Genomic DNA, 25356 nt, shown 5'->3' with positions numbered 1-25356 from the left:
AGTAGCAATGAAACTTACCATCAGTCAGAGACACTGCTCCAAAAAGATACTGATGATGCAGAAAATAATTTTAAGAAAACTATTTTACACAAAATTTCACTTCTTATGAAGCTCTTTCACATTCACTATGTCATTTAAGCCAAACAATAACCTTAGAAGATAAATATTTAGTAAATACACTTATTTTATACAGCCTAAGTGATTTACCAAGGCAATATGGTAGCCATATACCCAGTCGTGGCGTGTCTTCCAAGGAGTGAGAGACAAATGATAGAAGAAAAAATCATGGTCAGGAAAGTGAGGCACAAAAGAAGAGTGATTAGAGGAAGAAATATAGCTATATTAACTAATAACCTTAGAAATCGATCTATTTCAAACTCAATTACTTATAGATGAACAAACTCCATTCCAAAGGGTAAGCATCTCAGTCCAGGCCCAATTTAAAGGGGCTATGTTTTAAAATGGTCATTCTTAACATGTGTTTCCAGGACCAGCAGCATCAGCATTGCTTGGAAATGTGTTAGAAATGCAAAGTCTTAGGCCCTATCCTCAATCAACCAAGGAAACAGAAACTCTAGGGGTGCAGCCCAGCAATCCATGTTTCAATAAGCCCTCTGGGGTATTCTGATGCTCAATCACATTTGAGAACAACTGTCCTGGAATTGTACATCTAAGACCCAATTAATTTCCTCTGAGAAGTAAACAACTTGGTCATCAAGAAGGAAACAGAGCTGCCAGTTATGAAATTTGAGACATGGCCTGGTGACATCAGCCCTGACTTACTGCACCTACAGTACCAAGCACCATAAACTCTGAACTAGCCTCCTGAATGCAGACCCACCTCCTCCCACCTCCTGTGCTCAAGGGCACAGAGGAAATCATTCTTTCATCAGAAATCATACTTTTATAGATGCAAAGAAAGGTTTATTTTATAGATAGTAATAGATTGTGAATAGAGCATCCTAGCTTCTATCTCATTCACTAAGTAGTATTTGGTACATGACACAGCGCTCCCAACCGTGAAAAGGAACACTTCCATGAGTAAGAACCGGGGTTCCAAGTTCTCAAAGAAGAGGGATACATGCGAATTTACATATCATTATAAAGTGTTTTGCCTCTCTGCTGTTTTAATAATAATAATGGTAGCAGGCATTTACTGAATGCTTTCAACGTGCCCAGCATTGTGCGCATTGCTTCACTTTGCCCTCATGCAGCTCCATGAGGGAAGAACTATTATTTTCCCCATTTTACTCATGAGGCTTCAGCATGTACAATTCCAAGGTCACACAGCAAATAGGCGGCAGGGCCAGGATACACCTGTTCTCAATTCAAAATACTACCTCTACTTTTTCATTTTAACATATACATAACTCTTAATCTATTCAACTTCATTCATACTGTTTATGTTACTGAGTTTTAAGTACTGTGTTTTCACCTTCTTTTAAGCTATCATGCCATGTACTGTTCAAAAAGGTCCTCAACCACTCAGTTTATGCCAACTCAATCAGCATGTGCTCAAGAATCAGAGTAACACACTCTAAAGAATTCATGGCAATAAAAATCTAAAAACTGGATCAAAAGCAGACCAATTTTATTCCCACCATGGTTGGGCAGCATGCCCAGGGAAGCCCTCCCTGACCGCCTGGACCAAAGCGAGCCCTCTCTCCTCTCTGCTCAGAGCTCCCACAGTACATCACATGTGTCCCCATCATAGTAGTAACACATGGTAATGTCCACATGCCACACCCCTAATCTGTGAGCACTTCAGAGTGGGAACTACACCTGATAGTCCATCTGTGCATATTTGAGACCTAATAGATGGTTTATAAGATCACCAGCAAGACATACAAACTCTTAAGACAGACAAAAGTGAACTATAACTTAAAAATAAAATGTAAAACTATAAAACTTTTAGAAGAGAACACAGCAGAAAATGTCTGAGACATGGGTCTAGGCAAAATGTTCTTAGATGTGACACCAAATGCACCATCCTTAAAGAAAAAAGGAATCTATGAACTGGACTTAATCAAAATCAAAAACTTTTTATCTGCAAAAGACCTTGGTAAGGACATAAAAAGACATGCTACACACATACTTGGGAAAATATATGTGCAAGCCACAAATCTGACTAAGGACTTGTATCTAGAATATGTAAAGAACCCTTAAAGCTCTACAGTAAAATAAATAATCCAGTTAGGGAATGGGCAAAAGGCATGAACAGTTATTTCACCAAAGAGGATATACGGATAGCAAATAAGCACATAAAAAAGACAGACATTCAACATAATCAGCCATTAGGGTAATGCAAATTAAAACCATGATAAGATTAGAACACCTATTAGAACACCTATTAGGACAACTAAAATAAAAAATAGTGATAACATCAAATGCTAGTGAGGATGCAGAGAAACTGGATCTCTCATACACTGCTAATAGGAATGGTGCAGCCACTCTGGAAAAGTTTGGCAATTTCTTAAAAAACTAAACACACACCATACAATCCAGCCATCACAATCATGGGCATTTACGCCAGAGAAATGAAAACTTATGTTCACAAAAACACCTATATATAAATGTTCATAAAAACTTTATGTGTAATAGTCATGAACTGGAAAAAACCCATAGGTGAATGGTTAAACAAACCATAGTACATCCATATCATGGAATACTACTCAGCAATGAAAAGAAACAAACTATTGAAAGATGCAAAAATTTGGATGGATCTCCATGGCATTATGCTGAGTGAAAAGCCAATCTCAAAAGCTCACATACTACATGATTGTATTTATGTAACATTCTCAAAATGATAAAATTACAGACATGGTGAACAGGAGTAGTGGTTGCTAAGCATTTAGCAACAGGGTGAGGATGGGGAGAAGAGGGCCAGTGCAACTATAGAGGTGTAGCATAAGGGAGATCATTGGGGTAATAAAATAGTCTGTACCTTGATTGTGGTAGCGGTTACATGAATCTACACATGAAAAAATGCATAGAAGTATACACATAGAAATACAAATTTTACATGTGCATGTAAAACTGGTGAAATCTGAATATGCTGTGTGGATTATACCAACGTCAATTTCCTGGTTCTGCTATTGTACTATGGTTATGTAAGATGTTACCAATGGGGGAAACTGGGTGAAGGGTACACAGGACCTCTCTACTATTTTTGCAACTTCCTATGAAGCTATGATCATTTCAAAACGAAAAGTTAAAAAAAAGTAAACAGCAGACATTTTACTTAAAAACAAAATGAAAAAATAGAGGTATATAGCTGCAATAGTGGCCAGTGAGGTCTCAAACACAGGTTTAAACACACACTGTAGGACGACAGTTTTTGAAAACTTAAATCTAATTCTTCAGTATCTTAACAGGGATACATTTCCAACACCTTAGAGCTACTCTCCTACTCTCTCCTAAAAGATGGGGGGAAAATGCCTGATGTGTGAGCCCCTTTAGGAGTCCAGGAGTCCTGTCCTGAGTGTCCAAAATGAATATACCCTAAGGTTACACAAGGCCTGGCCATGAGGGCAGAGCCAAGGGCCTCACAAGTTAAAGGAGAACTCAGCTTGGTGCCAACACATAAACCAAGAGCAGGAGTGGCTTCCTTCCAGCAAAAGTAGAGGACTGCCCTACCCACAATGGCCAAGATTTACATTGTAGCTCTCCTCTAAGACAAAACAAAGCCAAGCCAACAAAATTAACTTTAAAAAAACACTAGGCAAACAAAAAAAACAAAACAAAACATAAAACCACAACAACCTCAGACTATTTCCAACAAACCTTGTAATCAAATATCTCCCTTCACTTGACCTCCACGCTACCTCTTGCTTTTCGAGGATTTTATTACCTACTAAATTCTGAGTCATAAGAACCTGCCAAAATTAATGAAAAATAGGAGAAAAATTATTCAAAACACTGCAGAATTTTCTGACCTGAGCTTCCTTATGCATTTTAAATGCAGATAGCCACACACCGCCCCCCTCCCCCACCAAAAAGAAAAGAAAAGAAAAAAGGTTACTTTGGGGGAATTTTATACATCAGAAATATTAGCAGATCTTACAAAGTTATTTCTTTTTAATTTATTGGCCTGAAAAATCAAACTTTTACAATTTTCACTAGCAATTCCCATTTCATGTCATTATTTTTTTCAAAAATCTTTGTTTTACCATTTTCAAAACATTTTCACAAATTATGATGAAGAAATGCAGCACTGATACCTAGAGGCTCTACCTTTCAACAGAACTCTCACCAGGCAGACTGCTCATTTCAATTAGTTCAGCCATCTTTTCCCTAGGCCCTGGGTCCACACTTTTCCACAGGGGCAGACATCAGAAAAGCTGAGCTCTACCCACAACAGCCTCTAGACTAACTGGACCAGGGCAGACACTCTCAAGTCTGATCAGCAGAGTGCCTTCCCATAAAATCACTCACATTTCTGCATTCATGTGTTTTTCTTAACTACAGCACTTTAAAATCTCATTTAAACTGAAAATCCTCCATTAGCCTCTGTGAAAAGATGTATTTTTAAATGCTTTGATCTCCACATGCCCTTTGGAACATTCCTATGCTACATCCTCCATCATCTGCAAAGAACCTGAAAGACCAAGACTTCCGTGCATTTTAAAAAGAAGGGGGAGGGAAAGGGGAGTTACAGGTACAGCACCTTCTCTCCTGTCCACCTACAGGTTTACAAAGATTTCGTTATTTATCTTGAAAAATGCATCACAGAAAAACAAAAGTGCACTCCAAGAACTAAGCATCCTCATCCCTCCCCCCAACCCCCACCACCATCATAAGGAAAAGTAGAGCCTGTATAAAGCCTTCTACTGTATATCCTACCCTTTTCATTCTGGTCGAATCGGTGTTTTCCTTCATTCTAGTCAAATCAGTGCTTTTCCACCCTTTACTAACAGTTCAAAGTATATTAAACTACTGTTCCCACATTATTCTCATAAAGAGCCTTCAAAGTAGATACACTATAAGGCTCAGAGCACCTTACCACGAAGTAAATGTCAGTTGCTCTAGATTCTTTAAGATCTTGCAATCTAGAGAGCTCCTTAATCGTTAACCTGGGTCTGACTTCCACAGCTGCCCGGGCCCAGGAGTGGTAGGCAGCCAGGGGAAATCTTAGCCAGTTTGGCAGTGACCCATAGGCCAGTTTTGGAAGCAGGGAGCCATGATTGTTTAATATTTCAAGCCCTGACTTTTTGCTTCCCGAAAAGGAATGAAATTTTCTGGAACTGTAGCTATTAATATCCCTCTATTCTGGTTTAATTCGTTTATGGTGAGCAGGTTAGCACGTTACTGTTTTGGTTAGCCGAAAGCATCTTCGAGGTATCACAAATGGCTCTCGAGACCACGTACCCTACCACCACCAAGGCCTTCTATAAGCAGTACAAAAACTCAATTCTCATAACATGCCTCAGGAGAAGAAAATGGACAACCAAGGCCTCACAGAGAAAGGGAGCTGAGGGACCACGGGGACAAAATGTTGGGTCCAAACCGCATCGTCTCAGGAGGCCGCACGCTCAAGGCCCACCTCTGAAACCCCAGTACAGGTGATCCACAGGCTAGCCCGGCCAAAAGGTATTTGCCACGCGGAGACAGGAAATCAACACCGAAGCCAAAAATCTTCGAACAAAAATGGAAAAGGAAAGTCTTCCTAGTCATCAATAAAGATAGGAAGAGTAGAGTGGGCGAGGCGCGGGAGCTTTGCGCAGATACCCGGGATTCTCGGCCTGGGGCTCTGAGGGGGGAAACTTGGACACGTCGCCGCGAGCGCAGTCCAGGTGGCGGAGGCCCTAGAGGTGCGCGCCAGAGCTCGTCTGCTCTGCCGCCGCGTCCTCCAGCCCGGCCGCCTATGGGGCACGCTCGGTCCCTGTCCCGGCACTGGGCCCCCGCTCCGCTCGGCTGTCATCAGCCGACGTACCACTCTCCCTCTTGCCACAAATGTCACATTCCAAGAAAAAATAGTTCCATTTGGAAAGTTTAAATTTTTTTCCTCCTGAAAGCAGATTATTGTAAAGGCAGCCCTAACAGGCAAGCGGGAGCTGGATGTAACTCTCCAGTTCGTCAAAGAAACTTGTCTGGGGAGAGAACAAAGAAGGAGCAGCGGCTAACGCGATCCGAGCGTCTGGGGCTGGGGTGCGACCCTTTCGTCGCCCCCACCCGCCAGAGCCGGGTCTGGCCGGCGGGCAGAAAGGGTCCAGTCCAGAGCGCCAGAGCCCGTCGGGCGGGCCGGTGCGCGCGCCTTTGTCTCGCGCCGGGGAAAGCGGCACCAGACACCCCCTTCCGTCCCCTCCCTTGCCGCGAGACCCGCGCGCGGGCGCGGGCGCGCCTCGGAGTGTCTGGCCATATGGCTGCGCCCCTCCGGAAAGACCAGCCCCGCGTCGGGCGCGGAGCACCCCGGGGCCCAAACCCCGGGGCCACAACTTCAGTCAACGTGGGTCGCTGGGCGGCAAGGCGCTGAGGCCCGGCCCGCAGGCAACTGGACCTGGAGCGGGCAAGGGAACCCGTTTAAAAACATCAATCTGGGATCTCAGCCCCGGGCCCCCAGAGGCTGCCCCCTTCCGTGAGCAGCAGGGGCCGGGGGAGCCCGGGGCGACTGGGTTCTTCGCGTGGGAGACTCGGAGACGCCCTCCCGGCACCTCGAGTGGGGGCTGGTTACCTTTCACCGTAGGCTCACAAGTTCCCCGGCGCAACTTTGCCCTCCACATGAGGCGATCATGGCTAGTTCAGTCCCTCGGCTGGGGAAGGCGGCCGCCGGGCAGCGCGCTGGACATGGCCTGGGGCAGCGCGGGGAAGTGGCGCCGGACAATCAACCCCATTCACACAGGGCTTCACCTCCAGCCCCAAACCCGACAACCGCTGCTGGGTCCTAAAGCTTCTCGCGCGCTCCCGCCGCCGTCCGCGCTCCCCGCTCCCCGCGCGCGGGCCGGGGAGGGTCGCCCGGGCTCGTCACTATAACCCTACACTCCACCCCCGCCGTGGCGCCCGGCCGCTGGGCCCTAGAGCCCGTCTGCAGACACCCGCCGCTACTCTCCCGGCCGGGAGACTGCCAGGCCGAAATTGCCCGGAGCTCAAGCTGACGTGTCTCCCTGAGACTTAGGAGGGCGACAGCCTCCCTTGCTTTGTCCCCTGCCGGGTTTTGATTAATTTCAGACTCACCAGTTCTCCCTCCACTTTGTCTTCCTTCCCCAGCAGCCCAACACCGGCCAAAATTCTGTTTCCGGATCTGCCCAAAAGTCTAGATCTGCTTAGGTTAGTTTTTTTTCTTCTGAAGTGGAATTTCTAGGTGGAAAGTGGCCATACTTTTCTCAGCATTCCCCAGGCCCCAGTGCTTCCATCACGCACTTGAGATTGGGGGATAAGCTGCTACTATGTGCTCCGTTGACAAACAGAAGGGCCAAAACAGACCTGACAGCCTTGGATATTAAATGTGTTCGCAGAACCACACATCCTCTGGCCACAAATCCCCAGTATGTTATCTGCCTGAGTAGAGGTAAAGAAAGTAAGCGACTCTGGGAAAATGTTGCCCCACCTCTTAAAATCAGGCTGTGCTGAGAACTACTCATCCACCTCATTATATTGGTTTATACTGGCTGCTCTCTGGAGCCCTGATCTGGGGTGCCCGAGCCTGCCCCATAGCACCTCTGCCTGGCTTTTTCTGGGCATCCGGGCAGCTCTACTGCTTGGAGAAGAGAAAGCTAGGTAACTGTGCAGTTGCTGCCCAGGATGTTAGTGGGAGAGTCAGCGCACACCAAGCCTCTCTTATCTGGTGCTCCCTGCCTCTGTTTACCTGCTATCTAGGTCCGGCCTTCAGGGACTCCTCCCTGGATTGTGGCAGTTCCCTAACTAGACTGCCAGCAGTTTTACCTCTCATCAATTCTGGTGGGTTGCGTGTCCTGATTCTGATTCCCCTGATGGGCTCTCCTACTGAGTAAACTCTGCTCTCAAGATGAAGCCCAAATGTAATCATTTAACAATTATTTATGAAATACCTACTCCATTTAAAGTCATCTACCCTGGTACACACAAAAGAAACTTAGCACACAAAAGAAACTTAGAGCAGCTGACCAGCCCTTCAAGGATCTGTTATCTGTCTGAGAAGACAAGATGTATGAACAGAAAACAGGCAAGCAACAAAGCAGGAGATCCAAGTACTGCAGATGCCTGGGAAGGGCGGAGAGAGGCACTAACTTTAAACAGAAGGAAGAGCCTGGGAGGGTGGTGGAGTTCAGACACAGCAGGAAGAAGAAAAGGCAGCACTGGGCAAGCACAGGCAACAGCCAAGAGGGAGATGACAAGGTCTGGGTGCTTGGGAAGAAGGCATAGAGGAAAGGGTTTTTACCAGAAACGAGGAGAAAACAAGGGAAGGCAGAATAACAACGTCACAAAAATGTAGGCCTGGAAAGAATCGAAGAAAGTGTCAACTAAACCTTTCACTTGCTGGATGAAGAAGCTCAGGCATAGCTGTTGAATGACTTGTCCAATGTTACAGAACAAGTTTAGTAGCAAAGCCAGGGATAGAAACAACTTCTGCCTCAATGTGCCTTGTATTACACATTGTGAACCCTGAATCACAAATTAGGAGCTGAAGTGGTTATCTTATGGACAGTGAAGGGACCACTGATTCACCTAGCATTTGAGCGAATTTAATACAAATTGGGGAAGAAGTGATGGATAGAAAAAGAAGAAAGGAAACTAATCTTTACTAATTGCCCATTCCTAGATGCCATCCTATAGTCTAGGAAGCAGCAAAATTTCCAAGTTACAACCATCAAGTTTAGAACAAAACAGGCATGAGCTGAGTCGTAGCTCCACCATTCAGTATCTGTGTGATGTTGAGCAAGTTGCCTAACTTCTCTAAACCTCAGTATCCTTTTTGGCAAGATGAAGAAAATAGCATCTCACAGAGTGGTTGTGAAAACTGAAGAAAATAACAAATGTAAAATACTCAGCACAATGCATGTAGTATTCAATATACATTTGCTATTATTATTTCAAGAGACTATCTAGGATAGTTGCAGGAAGCAATGATAGGTGAGGTTGACAGAGGTGATAAAAAGGAAATGAGAGATACCATATCTTTGGAGATATCAAATGTCATAAAGAAAGATATCAACTCTTTGAAGCAAGATTTGATTCTTCTCATTGACTCATTGTTTATCCTGGGGAAAAGGACAAAGTAATCAAGTTAACCTAGGCTTTGAGTCCAATCATAGGAAGAACAGATCTTGCAGTCTTAGAAGAATGGATCATTAGACCAATGACAGATGAAGCACAGTTGAGAAGAGGAAACGGTTTGAGAAAGATGCTGAGTGACTTACTGTCCTCTGGGCAAAAGGAAACAAGGAATAAGGGACTGGGTGAGAAGTTGAGGACAGAGGTGTAGAGAAAAAGAGAGATGAAGCTTTGAAGATCAGTTCATTTGGAGAATGTCCACAACTGGAAAATAGGGAAAGAAGGAGGGAGAAGAGGAAGAATCTGGAGAAGTAGAAGAGCTGGGAAAATGTAAAGGCATGGAAGCCAGAGGGAGTTTTAAGAAGTGGGTCCTTCTATCAAATTTGTTACAGATTCTTAGACCCGCAATGAAGTGCTAGGCACAGCTTGTGGGTTCAAGAATCTTCTGATTCAATCAGGTGGACCTAGCCTAGACTCCTCAAATTAATACCCAGTAAATCAGATACATGGAAGCACAGGCAGAAAGCACTGCTGGAGACCAATGTTTCCCTCCTGTGCCTTAATTTCCTCATCTGTGAATAAGTTCTACATCAAATGCAGAAAACAAATAATCTTTTCAGGCCTTAACTTAGTTCCTGAATCTACTGTTCAGGAACTAAGGCCTGCAAAAAAAGACTTTGAATTTGACTAGCAAGAAGTTATCAATAACATCTTTCAGTAAGTACACTTGGCTGGAGATTCTGATGTCTGGTTTATGTCTAATGGAAACAGTATGTTTACAATAAAAATTGAACACACCTTCACTAACAGCAAGGTAGTGAACCAGTCCACATCTGCGCTTTCTTTAGATCTATGCACTCATCCTAAAGGTCAGCATCCTTTCTAAAGTGACCCAAGTTGTCATTTACTCATTCCTAAGAAAGTTAAGACGATGATGGGCCAATTTTAGTGCTCTTTGGGGGAGCCCAGAGAGCAGTCTTTCACTCAAAACAGGACGAGTACCAGGATGTTCCAGTGATACCAAGCTGTTCCCAACAAGCATAGAGGCGAGAAGAATGTTGAGGTAACAGAGGCATCTGGATAGAGGAGAATGAGCAGGGCCTTTACAGTAAGACCTGCTTCTAGTCCATGTTCTATCTATTTCTAGACACGGACAGCCTCAGCTTCCTCCTCTATAAAATAATAACGCTTGCCTAATAAACTTATTGCAAGGGTTAAATGAGATAATACAGGTCAAGTGCTGGGCACAGTAAAAGTTAGAAACCCTCCTCTTCTCCAGTAATTTGAAATACCAAGGAATTTAAATACTCTTATTAAAATGCAAATCTCTTTCCCCTCTCACTCTTCTCAGCACCCCTTCTTGACAAACATTTAAAGTCCTTACCAGTTAATACTTTGACTGAATGGGCCCTAAGAATGGGCTTGGGCTTGCAAAGACAGAGAAGCCAAACAGCAAAAGGAGAGTGGATGAACATGACTACATAAGGAACAGCTACTACACACAGCCTCACCTGGGACCATCACTACAATTGGTAGCTCTCCATTAATGACTGTTGAATGAACAAACCAATGATTGAATGCACCCAGGCTGCTTTGATCAAAATTCTTGTTTTGCTCCTAGAACAAGTAAGGATAGTTTTTAAGTTCCATTTCAAGCACTTTCTGAAGTGTAACTTATGAAACCAAAGCATGTAAAAATTTAAACTCCTCATGTTCCACCTCCAAGTTTCTGAATCTCTAAAGGTGCAGTCCTAGAATCCACTCGAAATGACTCCTAGCACATTGAGGTTTCCAGCTGGCTCACTGGGGTTAGTCACAGTGCTCCTGCAATTCACTTTCAGAAGTATTTACTACATCAGAGTGTAGTATGCTAAAGATAAAAAATGATGGTGAACACACTAGAGATTAGACACAAAGCATTATGGGAGCATAGAGGAATGATGCACAGGAAAAAAAGGGCAGGTTCCAAGAAATCCAGGTGCTGAGAGAAGGAGGATATTTCGAGCAAAAGCATGGACACAAGGAAGGAAAGCCTATGCTGCCATGCTTCTAAACACCTTTGCTTTTAATCTCTTCTTTTTATAAACATCAAATGGTCACATCAACCCCAGAGTTAATAAACCTCTATATGATCACCAGGTGAGAAGTTTTTTTTCCAAGCTTTTCTTTCAGTTCTCTGTTTTACAACGGCAATACAGCAGACCCTTGCACAACACAGGTTTGAACAGTGCAGGTCAACTTACACACAGATCTTCCTCCACCTCTGCCACCCTGAGCCAGCAAGCCCAACCCACCCCCTTCTTCCTCCTCCTCAGCCTACTCAATGTGAAGATGACAAGGATGAAGACTTTTATGATGATCATCTCTTCCTTGTGATTTTCTTAATAACATTTTCTTTCCTATAGCTTATTCTTTATTGTAAGAACACAGTATTAATATATATAACATATGAAATATGTGTTAATCAACTGTTTATATTATCGGTAAGGCTTCCAGTCAACAGTAGGCTATTAGCAGTTAAGTTTTTGGGGAGTCAAAAGTTATATTTGGATTTTCAACTGTGTGAGGGGGTCAGCGCCCGTGACTCCTGCATTGTTCAAGGGTCAACTCTAGTGGGTTTTTTCCTGCCTTTTTCTAAATATAAAATCATATTCTCAAATAAGCTTTTTCACATAGCACATGCCTCCTATGAAGATTCTGACACATGCCCTGCCCTGCAAACTGTTGGCAGGAGCATAATTCAGGGAATACTGGCAGTGTCTAAAGCAGAGGATACTGAGTGTACATTGTCATAAGGAGAGGAAAGGGCAAGGGGATGAGGCTTTATCAGGACCAGATGGTCTCAGAGTGAAAGAATGAAAAACAAAAAGGAGGACAATGTGGAGGGCAAGTGGGAAGATACACAAGGTACGACACCTGTGTAGTTCTGGAAATATCAGGTGCCTGTGGATGAAGAAACTGCTCCTGGAACAAATAAAATGTTATGCAACAGAAGAGACCATTTGAACAACCTGCTCCATTTGAAGCTTACCAAGGACTCTGTGTGGATTATGAAAAAAGTTTTCCAACAAATATTTATTAAGTACCTACTGAGGACCAGGCTCTGTGCTACCATGCTACGTAGGTAGTTTGGCTGGATTATTAAGTTAGAGATCTGAGGCCTGTTTGCCGGGATGTTTTTAGTTTCACACCCATAGTGACACACCAGTCTCTTCTTGCTTGACTGCTTTCTTCTGTAAGCATATTACCTAATATGCACTAAACACATAATTTTATCTATATAAACACAAGAAACTGAGGATAGACATGTTGATGCCCAGAGAAAATGCACCTGTACCAAATGGGGTAAGGAGGAAGAGTAGAGACTTTGGCCCCAAACAAACTGGTGTCAGACCCGGACTGAGACAGACCAGCTGTAAATATGAAGATCCTGGCATGGAGTAGATATTCAATACATAATAGTTATTCTAAACATTATTTGCTACTACTACTACAGAAACCTTGGGAGTATTGAAAACTCGTAATACTTTTTTGACTGATGTTATTGCAGGGTTTCTCAACCCCGGCCCTCTGACATTTGGGGCTGATGATCCTTTGTTGTGAGAGACTGCCCAGTGCATTGTAGGGATGGCCTCTACCCACTAGATGCCAGCGGCAACCACCCCCTCTACCTTCATTTATGAAAACAAAAACTGTCTCCAGACATTGCCAAATGTCCCCTAGGGGGCAAAATTGCCTCTGATTGAGAACCACTGAGTTAGTTGATTAATTGATGTTGCCCACTTTAAAAGAAGCTCCTAAGCTTCTAATCATATTGATCATTCCACTGAGATACTGGGTGAATGTAATTGCATACTAATAGCAGCTTCAGTTCCATCCACCCTACAATATATCATTCTATTATGATTGCTTCCCTTTCCTCTTTTCATGAGCAAAAAAGCTAATCATGTTTTCCTCTCTGATTTCCAGTGATGATATGGACACATTTTTGTTTCTAAAACTGGAATCATACTGAGTTTCTAAAACAACAACATAAAGCCACTATTAAAAATAAGGAGTTTCACAATAGCTGAAGATCAGAATGTTCACCCTAAAGAACCCTTGTAACCCCCATTATGAAAGTAATTATTGGATGTTTATACTGAAAACATATATTTTCAGTTCATAGATAGAAAGAACAGTGAGAGAAATGACCCCTCCACAACCTGTATAGCAATTTTAGTTCTTCTCTCTCCAGAATATGCACTACAGACCAACAGGTCTTACACCTTTTTAAAAGCCAAGGAAAGACAGAGAAGTGGGGAAATTCTCACCATTCCTAATGGTTCCAGACAGTCTAGATGATTCCATTCAGGAGAAAAATTTGTTTTACAGCATAAACTCAAAGTGAGGGAAGAAGTTAAAATTCATGTCTTAAATGTTCTATAAGTTATTGATCAAGAAATCAGAAAGCATTTATTGCATCTCAGCCATAGAGCCAGTATCATGCTAGGTACAAGTCTTCAGAAAAGTCCAAAGTATGGATTGGGAGAGAGAGGGGAATAATTAAAAATAACTAGAAAAAATTAGAAATAACTAGAAAAAATTAAGTCCTGGCCAGGCGCAGTGGCTCATGCCTATAATCCCAGCACTTTGGGACGCCAGGGCGGATGGATCACTTGAGGTCATGAGTTGGAGACCAGCCTGGCCAACATGGTGAAACCCTGTCTCTACTAAAAATACAAAAATTAGCCAGGCATGGTGGTAGGTGCCTGTAATCCAAGCTACTCAGGAGACAGAGGCAGGAGAATCGCTTAAATCTGGGAGGCAGAGGTTGCAGTGAGCCGAGGTCACGCCACTGCACTCCAGCCTGGGCGACAGAGCAAGACTCTGTCTAAAAAAAAAATAAAAAATAAAAAAATTAAGTCCTAAATAGAGCATTAACTGAAAGCACAATAAAGTTTGAAAGAAGGCAAAGTATATGAGAACTATAATGGTTCATTCATTCATTCAGAAATATTGGCCGAGCACATTGACTTATTCCTGTAATCCCAGCACTTTGGGAGGCCAAGGCAGGAAGATCACTTGACTCCAGGAGTTCAAGACCAGCCTGAGCAACATAGTCAGACCCTGTCGCTACAAAAAATAAAAATAAAAATAAAAAATTGACCAGGTGTGGTGGAGTTTGAGGTTACAGTGAGCTAGGATGGCACCACTGCACTCCAGCCTGGGTGACAGAATGACACCCTGTTCCCCCAACACCATCAAAAAAAAAATTATTGATTACATTGATAATCCACGTACTCTGCTAGATGCTCAAATACCCTGGTATGGGCTTTGTCTTACTAAAACATATAAACAAGTCTACAATTACAAACTGGCCTATGTGCAATGAAAAAAAGGAGCAGACTAGGACTGCAGTAACAGAGGGGTTAACAATTAGGGAGAAAGTGGCCATTTAGAGAGGATGAAAAGGGAAGCCTTCTCCAAGGAGATATGTAAGTAAAGACCTAAAAGACAAGAAGGTTTGGCCACATAAAGGAGGCAGGAAGAGCATTCCAGGTCAAGCAAATATCATGTGCAAAGATCTTGTGGTAGAAAAATTCTCAGAAAGTTCCAGGAACTTAAAGGAGGCAAAGGAAGTATAGTCCCTGCAGGTACCGTGTGCTGAGGATGCAGGGATGGCCCAGGAAAGCTCTTTAGGAATGTTACTTGCCTCCTTTACCTGAGTGTCTAGGAATGGATCCTTTCTATTCAACCTATATGATGTAAGGTATATACAATAGGGGTTTCAAATTAAATAGAGGAAAGAAAGGGAACATCAGAAAATGGCCAGTTTGGGATAAACAACAGTAAAAAGATTAAATGGAAACAACCTGAAAGTAAACTGCACATTCTATGTATTTGATTACAATATCTACCCAAAAGATGCAGCCTCTTTAGAGCTTTGACTGAGTCCTGTTGAAAACAAGAGAAGACTCAGAATCTTCAGTGCCATTAGGGCAGTAGTTCTTAAACTTTAGCTGTATCAGTATCACCTGAAGGGCTTGGTAAAACAGATTGCAGGGCCCCGCTCCAGAGTTTCTGATTTGGTAAGCCTGGATGGGGCCCAAGAATTTGCATTTGCAACAAATTCTCTGATGGTGCTGATGCTGCTTGTCCATGGACCACACTTTGAGATCCACTGGTTTAGGATATTCGAGGGCCTATATTTCTATGCACTCAGAATCTCAACCTAAATAAGGAAACAGGCACATGATATTGTACGAGAAGAAATATCATAATCGAGTTTTCCATGTTGAACTGGCACATATGGAGTGTCTCCTCTGAACCAGATGATTTCATTCATTATCTCATTCCATCAATATGGTAGATATTATTACCCATGTGTTACCCATGTGGACTGGAGGCTAGGCGAGGTCCTGTGAATTACCTGAGATCACATGGCTAATAAGTGACAGAGCCAAGATTCAAGATTCAAGTCTGGTTTTTGCAGAGCTCTTGCCCTTTTTTTTTTTTTTTTTTTTTTTTGCACCTAAATGATGAAAAACTTTACTCTGTGTCAAGGTATCTGGAAAATGAAGCTGCCTTTGGGGCACATTATAGATGAGGAATGATCCATATATGGTGAGTAGAAAACTCAATTATAGAATTATTTCTTAGCTAGTACCAGATACTCCAAACTACAAATGCTTAAGTAAAATATGATTTGCCATACTAAATGTCTAGAAGTGAAATATGACAGAATTTAAACCAGCAGATATAAATGCAGCACTTATGTGTATATTTTTTAAAAATCAAATATTGAGGAAAAAAATCAAATATTGAGAAAAGCTCTGGCCTTAAAATACATCTCACCTGAAATCCAACCAGAAAGCTAGTCCATGATTTTAGCAAATTTTAATTCATTGTATGAAAAAAAAATTATGAATGCTAGGTGAATCCAGTGACAAAAAGGGCACTTTTTTGGTTAAAACCACAAAAGAAACTTGTTTTCTGAGAACATTAAGGAAAACATTTTAAGTCATTTTCAAAATGCCTAATTGATATGATCTTCAGAAAAAAACATATCTAGTCTGTATAGAAATTCATCTTGAAATAAGAATGAGGCAGAGTGTTTTTTTTAAAGTGTTATGTATATATATGCCCTTCAGGTCAGTGTAACATGACTGTGATCATCTTACAAACAAAACTCAAAATCAATTCAGAGAGCAGTGTGGCCTTGGAGACCACCCACACTCAACGCAGTTGTACATACTGGGCTTTGCCGTCAAGTTAAGGAGTGAGCAAATGAGTTTGGTATCAAAGGTCATGTTTTCACAGTCATTCAAATTATATCCCAAAAACTTTTCTTGTATTTTCTACTTTTTGACTTTTCTTTCAAAGAACTGATTGCAGAGTATACAGAAATCCTGCTATACTTTATGTACTACTTTAGGTGGGGTCTAATTTTTTTAAAATTTATCATTGCTTAAAAATATTCAAAATAGCTTAGTGAGGCTCATGACAGTGCTGGCCACATGGAGATGTAGCCTTTTGTTGCCTTTAAACACTGTCATACCATCTATGACTGTCCCATTGGTCTGAAGTGTACTGGCAAACTAAGCATCCTGTAAGACAAGCTAAAGCTTGCTTTTTGCCAATCAGTTGAACGTCCTGCATCTCTTCACTGATGCACTTTCTCTAGGTATTGATAGTCAAAAGCACAAAGCATTTATTATGCATTCAATCATGTAGCTAAACAAAAAACTGAAGTCTCCTGAAGCCATTTAAACCAGCCGTTCCAAAACCTCCTGCCACCACTTTGTTCTGTTAGTACCATCAAAAACTTTCTCAATTATAAATGAAAGAATAAATGGTAGTGCTGCTCTCCAGATATTAGGCACCGCTCCATATCTTTGAACATTTGATTTTTTAGCTAATAACTGTGTCAAAAGCCTCAAAAAACCCTGAAATTAATTTGAAATTAATTAAATGAAATTAACAGGGCCAAGATTCAAGTCCGTTTTTGCAGAACTCTTGCCTTTTTTGCTTTTTTGAGATGGAGTCTCATTCTATTGCCCAGGCTGGAGTGCAATGGCACAGTCTTGGCTCACTGCAACTTCTGCCTCCCTGGTTCAAGTTATTCTCCTGTCTCATCCTTCCAAGTAGCTGGGATTGCAGGCATGTGCCATCATGCTCTGCTAATTTTTGTATTTTTGGTAGAGACGGGGTTTCACCATGTTGGTCAGGCTGGTCTTGAACCCCTGACCTCAGGTGATCCATTCTGCCTCAGCCTACCAAAGTGCTGGGATTACAGGTGTGAGCAGCTCTTGCTCTTAACCACCATTTTACGTTGCCTCCCATCTCATGGGTACAAGAAAGATGTTTCCTGACTCCAGAGCTTACTTCCCAACTGGAAAGCACTCTGAGGCCTGCCCCATTGTGGTTAGTGATGAATCTAGACAGTTTTCACAGACTCCTGGGGACTCTTAGTGGCCTGAATTTGCTACTAAGCTGTTCCCTTTCCTTATAGGAGACAGTAAGATCTATTTATTAAGCCTCCATGTAAGCATTATGCTAGGCATGTTATAGTCACTCTCTCTTTTTAAACCACCAGAGGCAGTTTCCTCTCTGTGGGAGGCAGTTACAGATTTTAAAACACAGACTTAGCAGTCAGATGGGCCTGGAATCACCCCTCCTCTGCCACTTATTAGTCCTATAATATTGGCTGAACGACTTAACTTCTGTAAAGCCATTTTTCCTCATTTCGTAAGCAGTGGTTACAATAGTATCTACCTCAAAGGACTGTGAGAAATTCATGAGTAAATTACATGTAAAGCTCTCAGTCCAGCTTAACTTGCAGCAGGTGTTCTAGAAATATTAACTATTATTAACCTGTTAGCCATTTTCTTACCAAATATGGTCATTTTCATGGAGTTTTAATTATTGCTGTGCTAGACTGTGCTAGACTCATAGTTTCTTTTTGTTTATATTTCCTGAGGTTTGGGCAGATCCAGGAAACATGAATAATTGTCAACTTGATTTGAGCTCCCCATCTACCCACCCCAACAAATAGGAAAAATATTTCAAGATACGATAATAGACAAAACAGAAAAAAAAAATGGGCTAGGTTAGGTATTTTAGGTAAATTAGTAATTATAACTATACCCAAATGAATATTAATTAACTGATTGATATAAACTCAGGCAGGGGAGTTGAAATCAAGGGGTCTAATGGTCCCACAATGCCACATATTGGCCAAGCTATATGTCAGGTGATGTGCTCATGTCTCAGTGCCAAATTTTAAGTGAAATGTTTCTCAGCTAGAAAGCACTCAGAAGGTGTTGGGCAGGATGGGAATGCATGGGGAAACGGCCATATCTAGTGTAGAAAAAAGAAGATTAAGACATAATATAATGACAACCTTCAAATATTTCAAAATCTTTTAGAATGAAATGAGGAATACACTTATTCTGTATTTGCTCTGTAACACTATAGAGCAATAATGTTTTTCAAACAGTAGTTGGTTACCTAATTGTGGGTCACGAAATCAATTTAACAGGGTCCTGACCCGCATTTTAAATCAATGAAATAGAATATAATAGGAAATACCAGATGCAGCCAAATAAGAGTAATTGCTAGTCCATGAAATTCTGTTTAGTTATATTTATATTTGCATTTGTGTTTGTGGGTCTAAACATAAAATATATCCTTATGTTGGGTCATAGTAATGATATGGGAGGAGGGCAGGGAAGTGCTGGGTAGAGAAGGGTGGGGTCCCTGGCAAGGGCTCCATCCTCGGGCCTGTGCCCACAAACCTAAATGAGGACAGGCATTTCTGTTTTTGCACCCAAAAAGTTGCTTTTGGCCTGCCACGCCCCCCATCCTGTGCCCATAAAAACCCGAGACCCTAGCGGGCACAGACACAAGCGGCTGGGCGTCGAGAGGAGCAGAAGAGCACACCACCAGACACCACCTGACACTGCAGGCCATCGACAGCGGAATTTGGTTAGGGGCAGTCAGAGGAGAGTCTGGCTGCTGGGCAGCCTGACTCCAGCTGAAGGCCACCTTCCAACTCCATCCCCCTTCTGGCTTCCCGTCCACCTTATTCAGAGCTACCTCCACCACTCAATAAAACCTTGCACCCATCCTCCAAGCCCACGTGTGATCCGATTTTTCTGGTACACTAGGGCAAGAACGCAGGATACAGAAAGCCCTCTGTCCTTGCGATAAGGCAGAGGGTCTAACTGAGCTGATTAACACAAGCGGCCTGCAGACAGCAAAACTGAAAGAGCACACTGTAACACACACCCACTGGGGCTTCGGGAGCTGTAAACACTCAACCCTGGATGCTGCCGTGGGATTGGAGCCCAAAAACGTTCCCCACAACCTGCCTGTCTGCATGCTCCCTCTAGGAATTTGAGCAGCGGGGCGCTGAAGAAGCGAGCCACGCCCCTGTCGCAGGCCCTGTGATGGGGATACGGGAACTCCTCCCATTTCAGTAAAATAAATGTTGGAAAGCTCTAGAAGGCAAAACATGGACAACTGTGTGTAAGAAACAGTAAGTCAGGTTTCAGCTCTCTATAAAGAAATCGTTATAATAATGATCACTGTGTAACAATAGACCAGGTTTTCTCAGGAAGCAGGAGCTCCTCCCCCATTCACACAACACCTGCTCAGATGTTCTAGCAGAGGCTGAGTGATGGTGCATTAAGGAGGACGGCATTGGGTATTCCCTCCTATGAGGACACTAAGATGCTCTGACTCTCCAAAATGGAGTCCATCAGACATGAGCTTCTGCTAAAAGAAAGAATGGAAGAAAATCAAAACCTTAACATTCAGACCCCAGAAGCCATGTAACCAGTCCAGGAGTAGGCAGTCTGCTGTGTTTATATATTGCACACAGTGGAGCATGCATCAAATCCCTGAAGTTGTTTAGGATTTCTACTGTAGGAAGGGTTAATTTCAAGCATCCATTTTTTAACTGAGGTGATAAAATAATATGCATAGCAGCAATCAAGTCTCAGTGATGTAAGCACCTAAATGGAGTCAAGTGGCAACTGAATACCTGGTGACATGGAACTGAGTCACCATTTATCACACCTACTAAGAGCAAGCCAAAATCCAATGCAAAGAGCAGAGCATCCCCAGATGTTGCTCCTACACCTAGGGCTGCCAGCTGAAACACCAGTTGGATCTGAGTTGAAATTATCTGTTTATCTGAAGATAAACAACAAAATATTTTAGTATTTTGTGTCCAAAATATTGTAGTGGACATACTTATACTAAAAAAATTATTCAATGTTTATCTGAAATTCAAATTTGACTGAGTCTCCTGTGTTTTATTTCCTAAGTCTGGCAAATACCAACCTACCTACACTAGGTTATATCCCTAAAATTCCTTTAGTGGAGCCCTTAGTCTCTCATTTGGTAAACAGTGTGGAATGTCAGCTATAAGAAGCTGATAGTAGTAAAAAGCAATACCGATAAGGATGGAAAAAGGAGTGAAATCCAAGTGGGCACGGTGTTAACAGCTTTGTCCCGCTGAATACTACTGAGCCAAATTTAAGGACTTCTTAAGAGTAAGCAAAACAGACACTGTGAGGCATGAGGGTGTGGACAGCATTTGAGGAAGGAGATAACAAGGTTACAGTCCCACTTTGTAGCGTTCCCATGCTAAATCTGGGTTTGTATGGGAGAGAAGATTCAGCTTCACTCTTCTGCACTTTATTATTCAGCATTTGGTCACAGGGACCCCAGAGGAAGAGCTCACAATGGCTGCCGCCAGCTGTTCTGAGGCATACATGATGCCATTCGGGTCACACTGTGATGGATGGATTTCATCCGGAAAGACAGCCTGGCCTCTCCTTGACCTCCATGACTGAGTCAGGTTCCTCTTCTCTGGGGTCCCATGTCCCCCTTGCAGTCACCATATAATAACAACAATAATTGAAATTGCTCATAGAGTGCCGAATATGTGCTAGGCACTCTATATATATTATCTCACTTAACCCCTTCCAATAATCCTATGAAGTAGATATTTGCTTTCCCATATCACAGATGAGGAAACTGAAGTCCACAGGGGTTAGATCACTTGCCCAAGGTCACGCAGCCCATCAGTGCCGACTGGCCTGAAGGAGCTAGAACTCCACGTTGTAAATGCTCCTGTTAATAGATCTTTCTTCCCAATTAAGTTACCAGTCCTTTGAGGGAAGGATTGTGTCTCACTCACCCTCGCATGCCTGCGCCTAGCTTGCAGTGTGTGGCAGTTGTAGGCAGTATTGTGAGTAGGTCAAGCTAAGGTTTTGTAGTCAAACATACTTAGTCACAAATTAGGGTTCTGCCAAGAATCTGTAATTGAGAATCAGGAGTTTGGGTTCTAGTGACTTGCTCTGGAACTGAAGATGGTGGTTAGGAATCCTAGCAATAGAGAATAACAGGGCTGGGTTTAAGCCCTGGCCCTACCACTTACCAGGTATGATTTGGCAAGTTATTTAACTTGTCTTAGCTTCAGTTCCCCATCTGTAAGATGAGGGAAGTAATAGTACCTGTCTTACAGGATTGTTTTAAGATGACTGACATAATGTTATAATCTAACACATGAAAAGCACTCAATAAATATTAGCTCTTTTTATTATAATGCATTTAATAAAGCCATTTGTAATTTAATTCCTTTTTCTATCTTTTTTCAATGTCAGCAAATGAATTAAGAGAGGAGAAACAAAATGGACTTCAGGGTAAGGAGCCATACTTGAGAGTGACAAGGCAAGGAGTGGAAGACAGGAAAAAAAAAAAAAAAAAACTAGGAAAGCAGTAGAATGAGAATAATATTTATTAAATGCTAGTCATTTTCAGGCACTATTCTAAATGCTTTAAATGTGCTAATTCTTTTGATCCTAATCACCCGCCTACAAGATGGGAGGGGAACCAATGGAGGGGGAGGTATCCGTTGTTCACCTGAAGTTAACCCCCACCACAGCCAGACAGTGACATAAAACTGCCTGCCACACTCCTTAGTTCACAGCAAATATTCGGTCTGGAGTCCCCGTTTGAATTTGAGGGAAAATGACTTTTAGAGCTAACAGGTAAATATTTTTATAAAAGGAGCCTAAAGTCTAACTCTCTGGCTGACTAACCACAAGAGCAACAATAATGGACATTTATTCATGGTCAACAGACAGTAAACAGCAAACTCTTGAGAGACAAACAAAGGAGCCCTGGCGGGTTTACAGATCCCAGCAGTAGACTATCGTACCCCACCCCACCGGCCCCAAACCCTGTATTTTCCACAGGATTCATTCCAGACCAGGTTTTGTACCCACATGTCCCTTCTGTGTTTTCTTAAGAACCTAAAGTTTCCAAAAGCTATTTACTGTTAGACAGTAACCTGAAAGCAGTCTCAGTGTCCACTCTTCCCAGTGATCTTTTAAAAAATCCCTGAGAAAAGGTTAATAAACCTTACCATCAGGGGATCAGTAATCTTGTCCACTCTAGATTTGGGGGTACAAAGGTCACAGGGGGAAGAGAATTAAGCAGAAATAAATGTTTATACATATTTGACATTAACATAACCACACATATGTGCCATGAGGATAAATGTTCATATGCAGCGGTCCTGTAAGGAGTGTATTTCAACAGGCAGCAGACAGCAAGAGACAGCAAACCATCCCTGAACACGTTTCCCCCATTTTGCCAAGGAACATTCTTTTTTTATCCCCTTTTATAATCTGACCTGTTCCATTTTCTGGCAGAGAGCCCTAGGAAGGCAAGCACTGCCTTTTCTGTCCATATTCCAATATAAGATGGAAAAAGGAGGAGGGAGCAAGAGGAGGCAAGCGGGGGCTGAGGAGGGTGCAACTGACTTAGGGAAACAGAGGCAGAGATAGAGGAGGGAAAGAAGAGAGTGAGAAAAGGAGAGAAAATGGAAAGGAGAGGGGGTGAGCAGGAGAGAGAGCAAACCAGGAATATCAAATTAATTTAATGTGTCCACACTGGGCAAAACTGATTTGAGGAGTGTGAGAGTAATAAAAAACAAACAGGATAAATTCCACAATGATCATCCAGCAAGAATGTGCCCCAGAAACCATAATCATAGTATCCTTGAGCAAATCACACTAGTAATTTATACACTCTTTTGACTCCCTTAGTGCTTAACAACTGATGAAATATCATTTCTGGGGAGTCACGCTTGTGTTTAATTTTCAGGAATGAATGGCCACAGTTCCATTTATTTCTAGTAGAAACATCTTTTTGGCAGGGAAAATGCCCTTCCCATTTTCCTGTGTGTGTGTGTGTGTGTGCTGTGCAAATGCATGTGAGCATATATATGTTTTATCCCATTACTCCAGATCTCTTTCCTTGATCTTTTTTTCTTTTTAGCCAAAGCAGATAACCATTTATCTTCAGAATTTATTGTCATTTTCCCCCTTCCTACTCCATTCTCTCTCCCAACTAGAATACCCTGAAATAAAACTCACTTCCTGAGCAATGTGTAATATCACTTTGCAAACCAATATTAGGGGAGTGGTGATAAATTTTACATCCAAGTTTGAGTCCACTTGCCCTGAATTGTGCTTTTGTATTCTCCTTAGGCTTCTACCGCCTTGCCCCAAATTGTGCTGCTGCAAAGGTTTTGTTTCCTTTAGAAATAGTATCAGCACTATTGGGAAACCAGGGGAGATTTCGTGTCCCGGGGACTCTGTGCTGCAATACATAGGAATGAATGGATGGGAAGGGCAGGAAATAAATGAAAGAAGCGAAAAGGAGTTTTTATGGTTGTTGTTTCAGATCAATATTCAGATAATATTGATCATTATTTGGTGGTCTAAAAAAATAAAAAAAAAAAATATATATATATATAGTTTTGAGTGCCTACCAGTCATTTTTTGTTCAAGAAATACGTACTGAATATCCATGTATTGTATTGCCTGTCCCTGTGCTGGATACTTTAACATATTTATTCAATTCCCAATACAGTCTCCCTAGGAGGAGACCAACTTGTGCATTCTCCTTCCTAGAAAACCGAAACTGGCTCTGGAGCCAGAGACTATATGTTGAATCTAATCTTTGCCTCTAGCCGAATGACTCTGGGCAGATCCTTTAACCTTTCTGAGCCTCTGTTTCCTCCTTCAGAAAATGAAAATAATTTCATCTGCTTCACTAAGTTGTTCTGAGAATGAAATAAACTAATGTGCCCAACAAGATTAATCATGGGAAAGACTGAGTTACTCAGATTTGGGGAAGTGTAACAACGCTGAACTATTCTGTGATTGTTTTGTTGGAACAGGAGGCCAAACCACACACCCGTGGTAGGGTGAGGTTTCCTGTGAAGGGAATTGAATTTTCCACTGTCAATCATCCTGAGAAAAAGTTAGCTCTCAGCAGCTGTGTTCAGAGCTTGAGGAGAAGGATGGCAGGATACATAGGCTTCTAAGGGGTGGAGAGATCTAGGGTACATCACGGGAGCAAGGCAGGGGATAGGGACGCCCCTGTCAGTTGGAGGCCAGCTCAAGGCTACGCACACATAGCCAACCCAATCCCAAAACCTAGGACAGGTGTAGGCTTGTGTCGCAATCAGAAGGACCTGGGTCCACTCAGAGAGTGCACAAGAAAGTAGCATCCTCATCCCTGCAGCCAGGAGAGAGTAGGACCCTGGGAAACCAGTCAGGCTCTCAAGTAAGCAAAGGCCAAGCCTCCAAGTTCTGGTGTGAGTAGGGGCAGCAGCAGCAATGGCTAGTGTCAAGTGGAAAAGAGAGGGCATGGAGCAGTTATCATGGTGTTCACAGGCCTCAATATCGTGTTTCTGAATCCCAGCTCCCCTGACAAGACACTAGAGCAGCCAGAACTGACTCTGTGCATGCAAATAAGCACCACCTAAGGATTCCTGGACATAAAACTGGAGGGTGGCCTTTAAAAAGACTTCATTTCTCATAAGATGGGCAGGCAAATGCTTGGAAATTGTTATATTTGGGGGTACAACTGTGGGTGACATGACCCAAGCCATAAGCTGGGTACAAAGGTTATATGTATAAAATATAAAGTGCCTGACACAGTAGGTGAATCCAGCCTGGTTCCTTTCTCCTTTTTTCATCCCCATATAAATGAGAGGGAGGAAACTTTACCTTTATCTTAGAACAGATTTGTTCAAAAGTCTTGAATCTCAACCCATCCTTCTGAAACAGGGTAGGGTAGAGGAGATAAGTGACAGTA

The 25356-nt window shown here is 42.5% G+C and overlaps 1 protein-coding gene across 12 annotated transcripts in view; it reads right to left on the bottom strand.

The window, feature by feature from the left end:
- The window catches only part of AMOTL1 (angiomotin like 1), a 136757-nt gene that overhangs the window by 102050 nt on the left and 9351 nt on the right, over positions 1-25356 (bottom strand). For 2 of the 12 annotated variants that reach the window (XM_055283314.2, XM_055283321.2), the window contains exon 1: positions 6671-6939. The exons of 7 other annotated variants lie outside the window; for them this stretch is intronic. In XM_055283314.2, coding sequence (XP_055139289.1) covers positions 6671-6719 — 49 coding nt within the window. In that variant the 5' untranslated portion in view covers positions 6720-6939. Of the gene's footprint in view, positions 1-6670; positions 6940-25356 lie in introns of those variants that run through there. 3 more of the 12 variants (XM_055283311.2, XM_063642049.1, XM_055283316.2) reach the window with 2 other exon arrangements.

This window comes from Symphalangus syndactylus, chromosome 6, assembly GCF_028878055.3.
Source record: "Symphalangus syndactylus isolate Jambi chromosome 6, NHGRI_mSymSyn1-v2.1_pri, whole genome shotgun sequence".
NCBI lineage: Eukaryota > Metazoa > Chordata > Mammalia > Primates > Hylobatidae > Symphalangus > Symphalangus syndactylus.
This window is presented reverse-complemented; position numbering and strand designations above follow the sequence as displayed.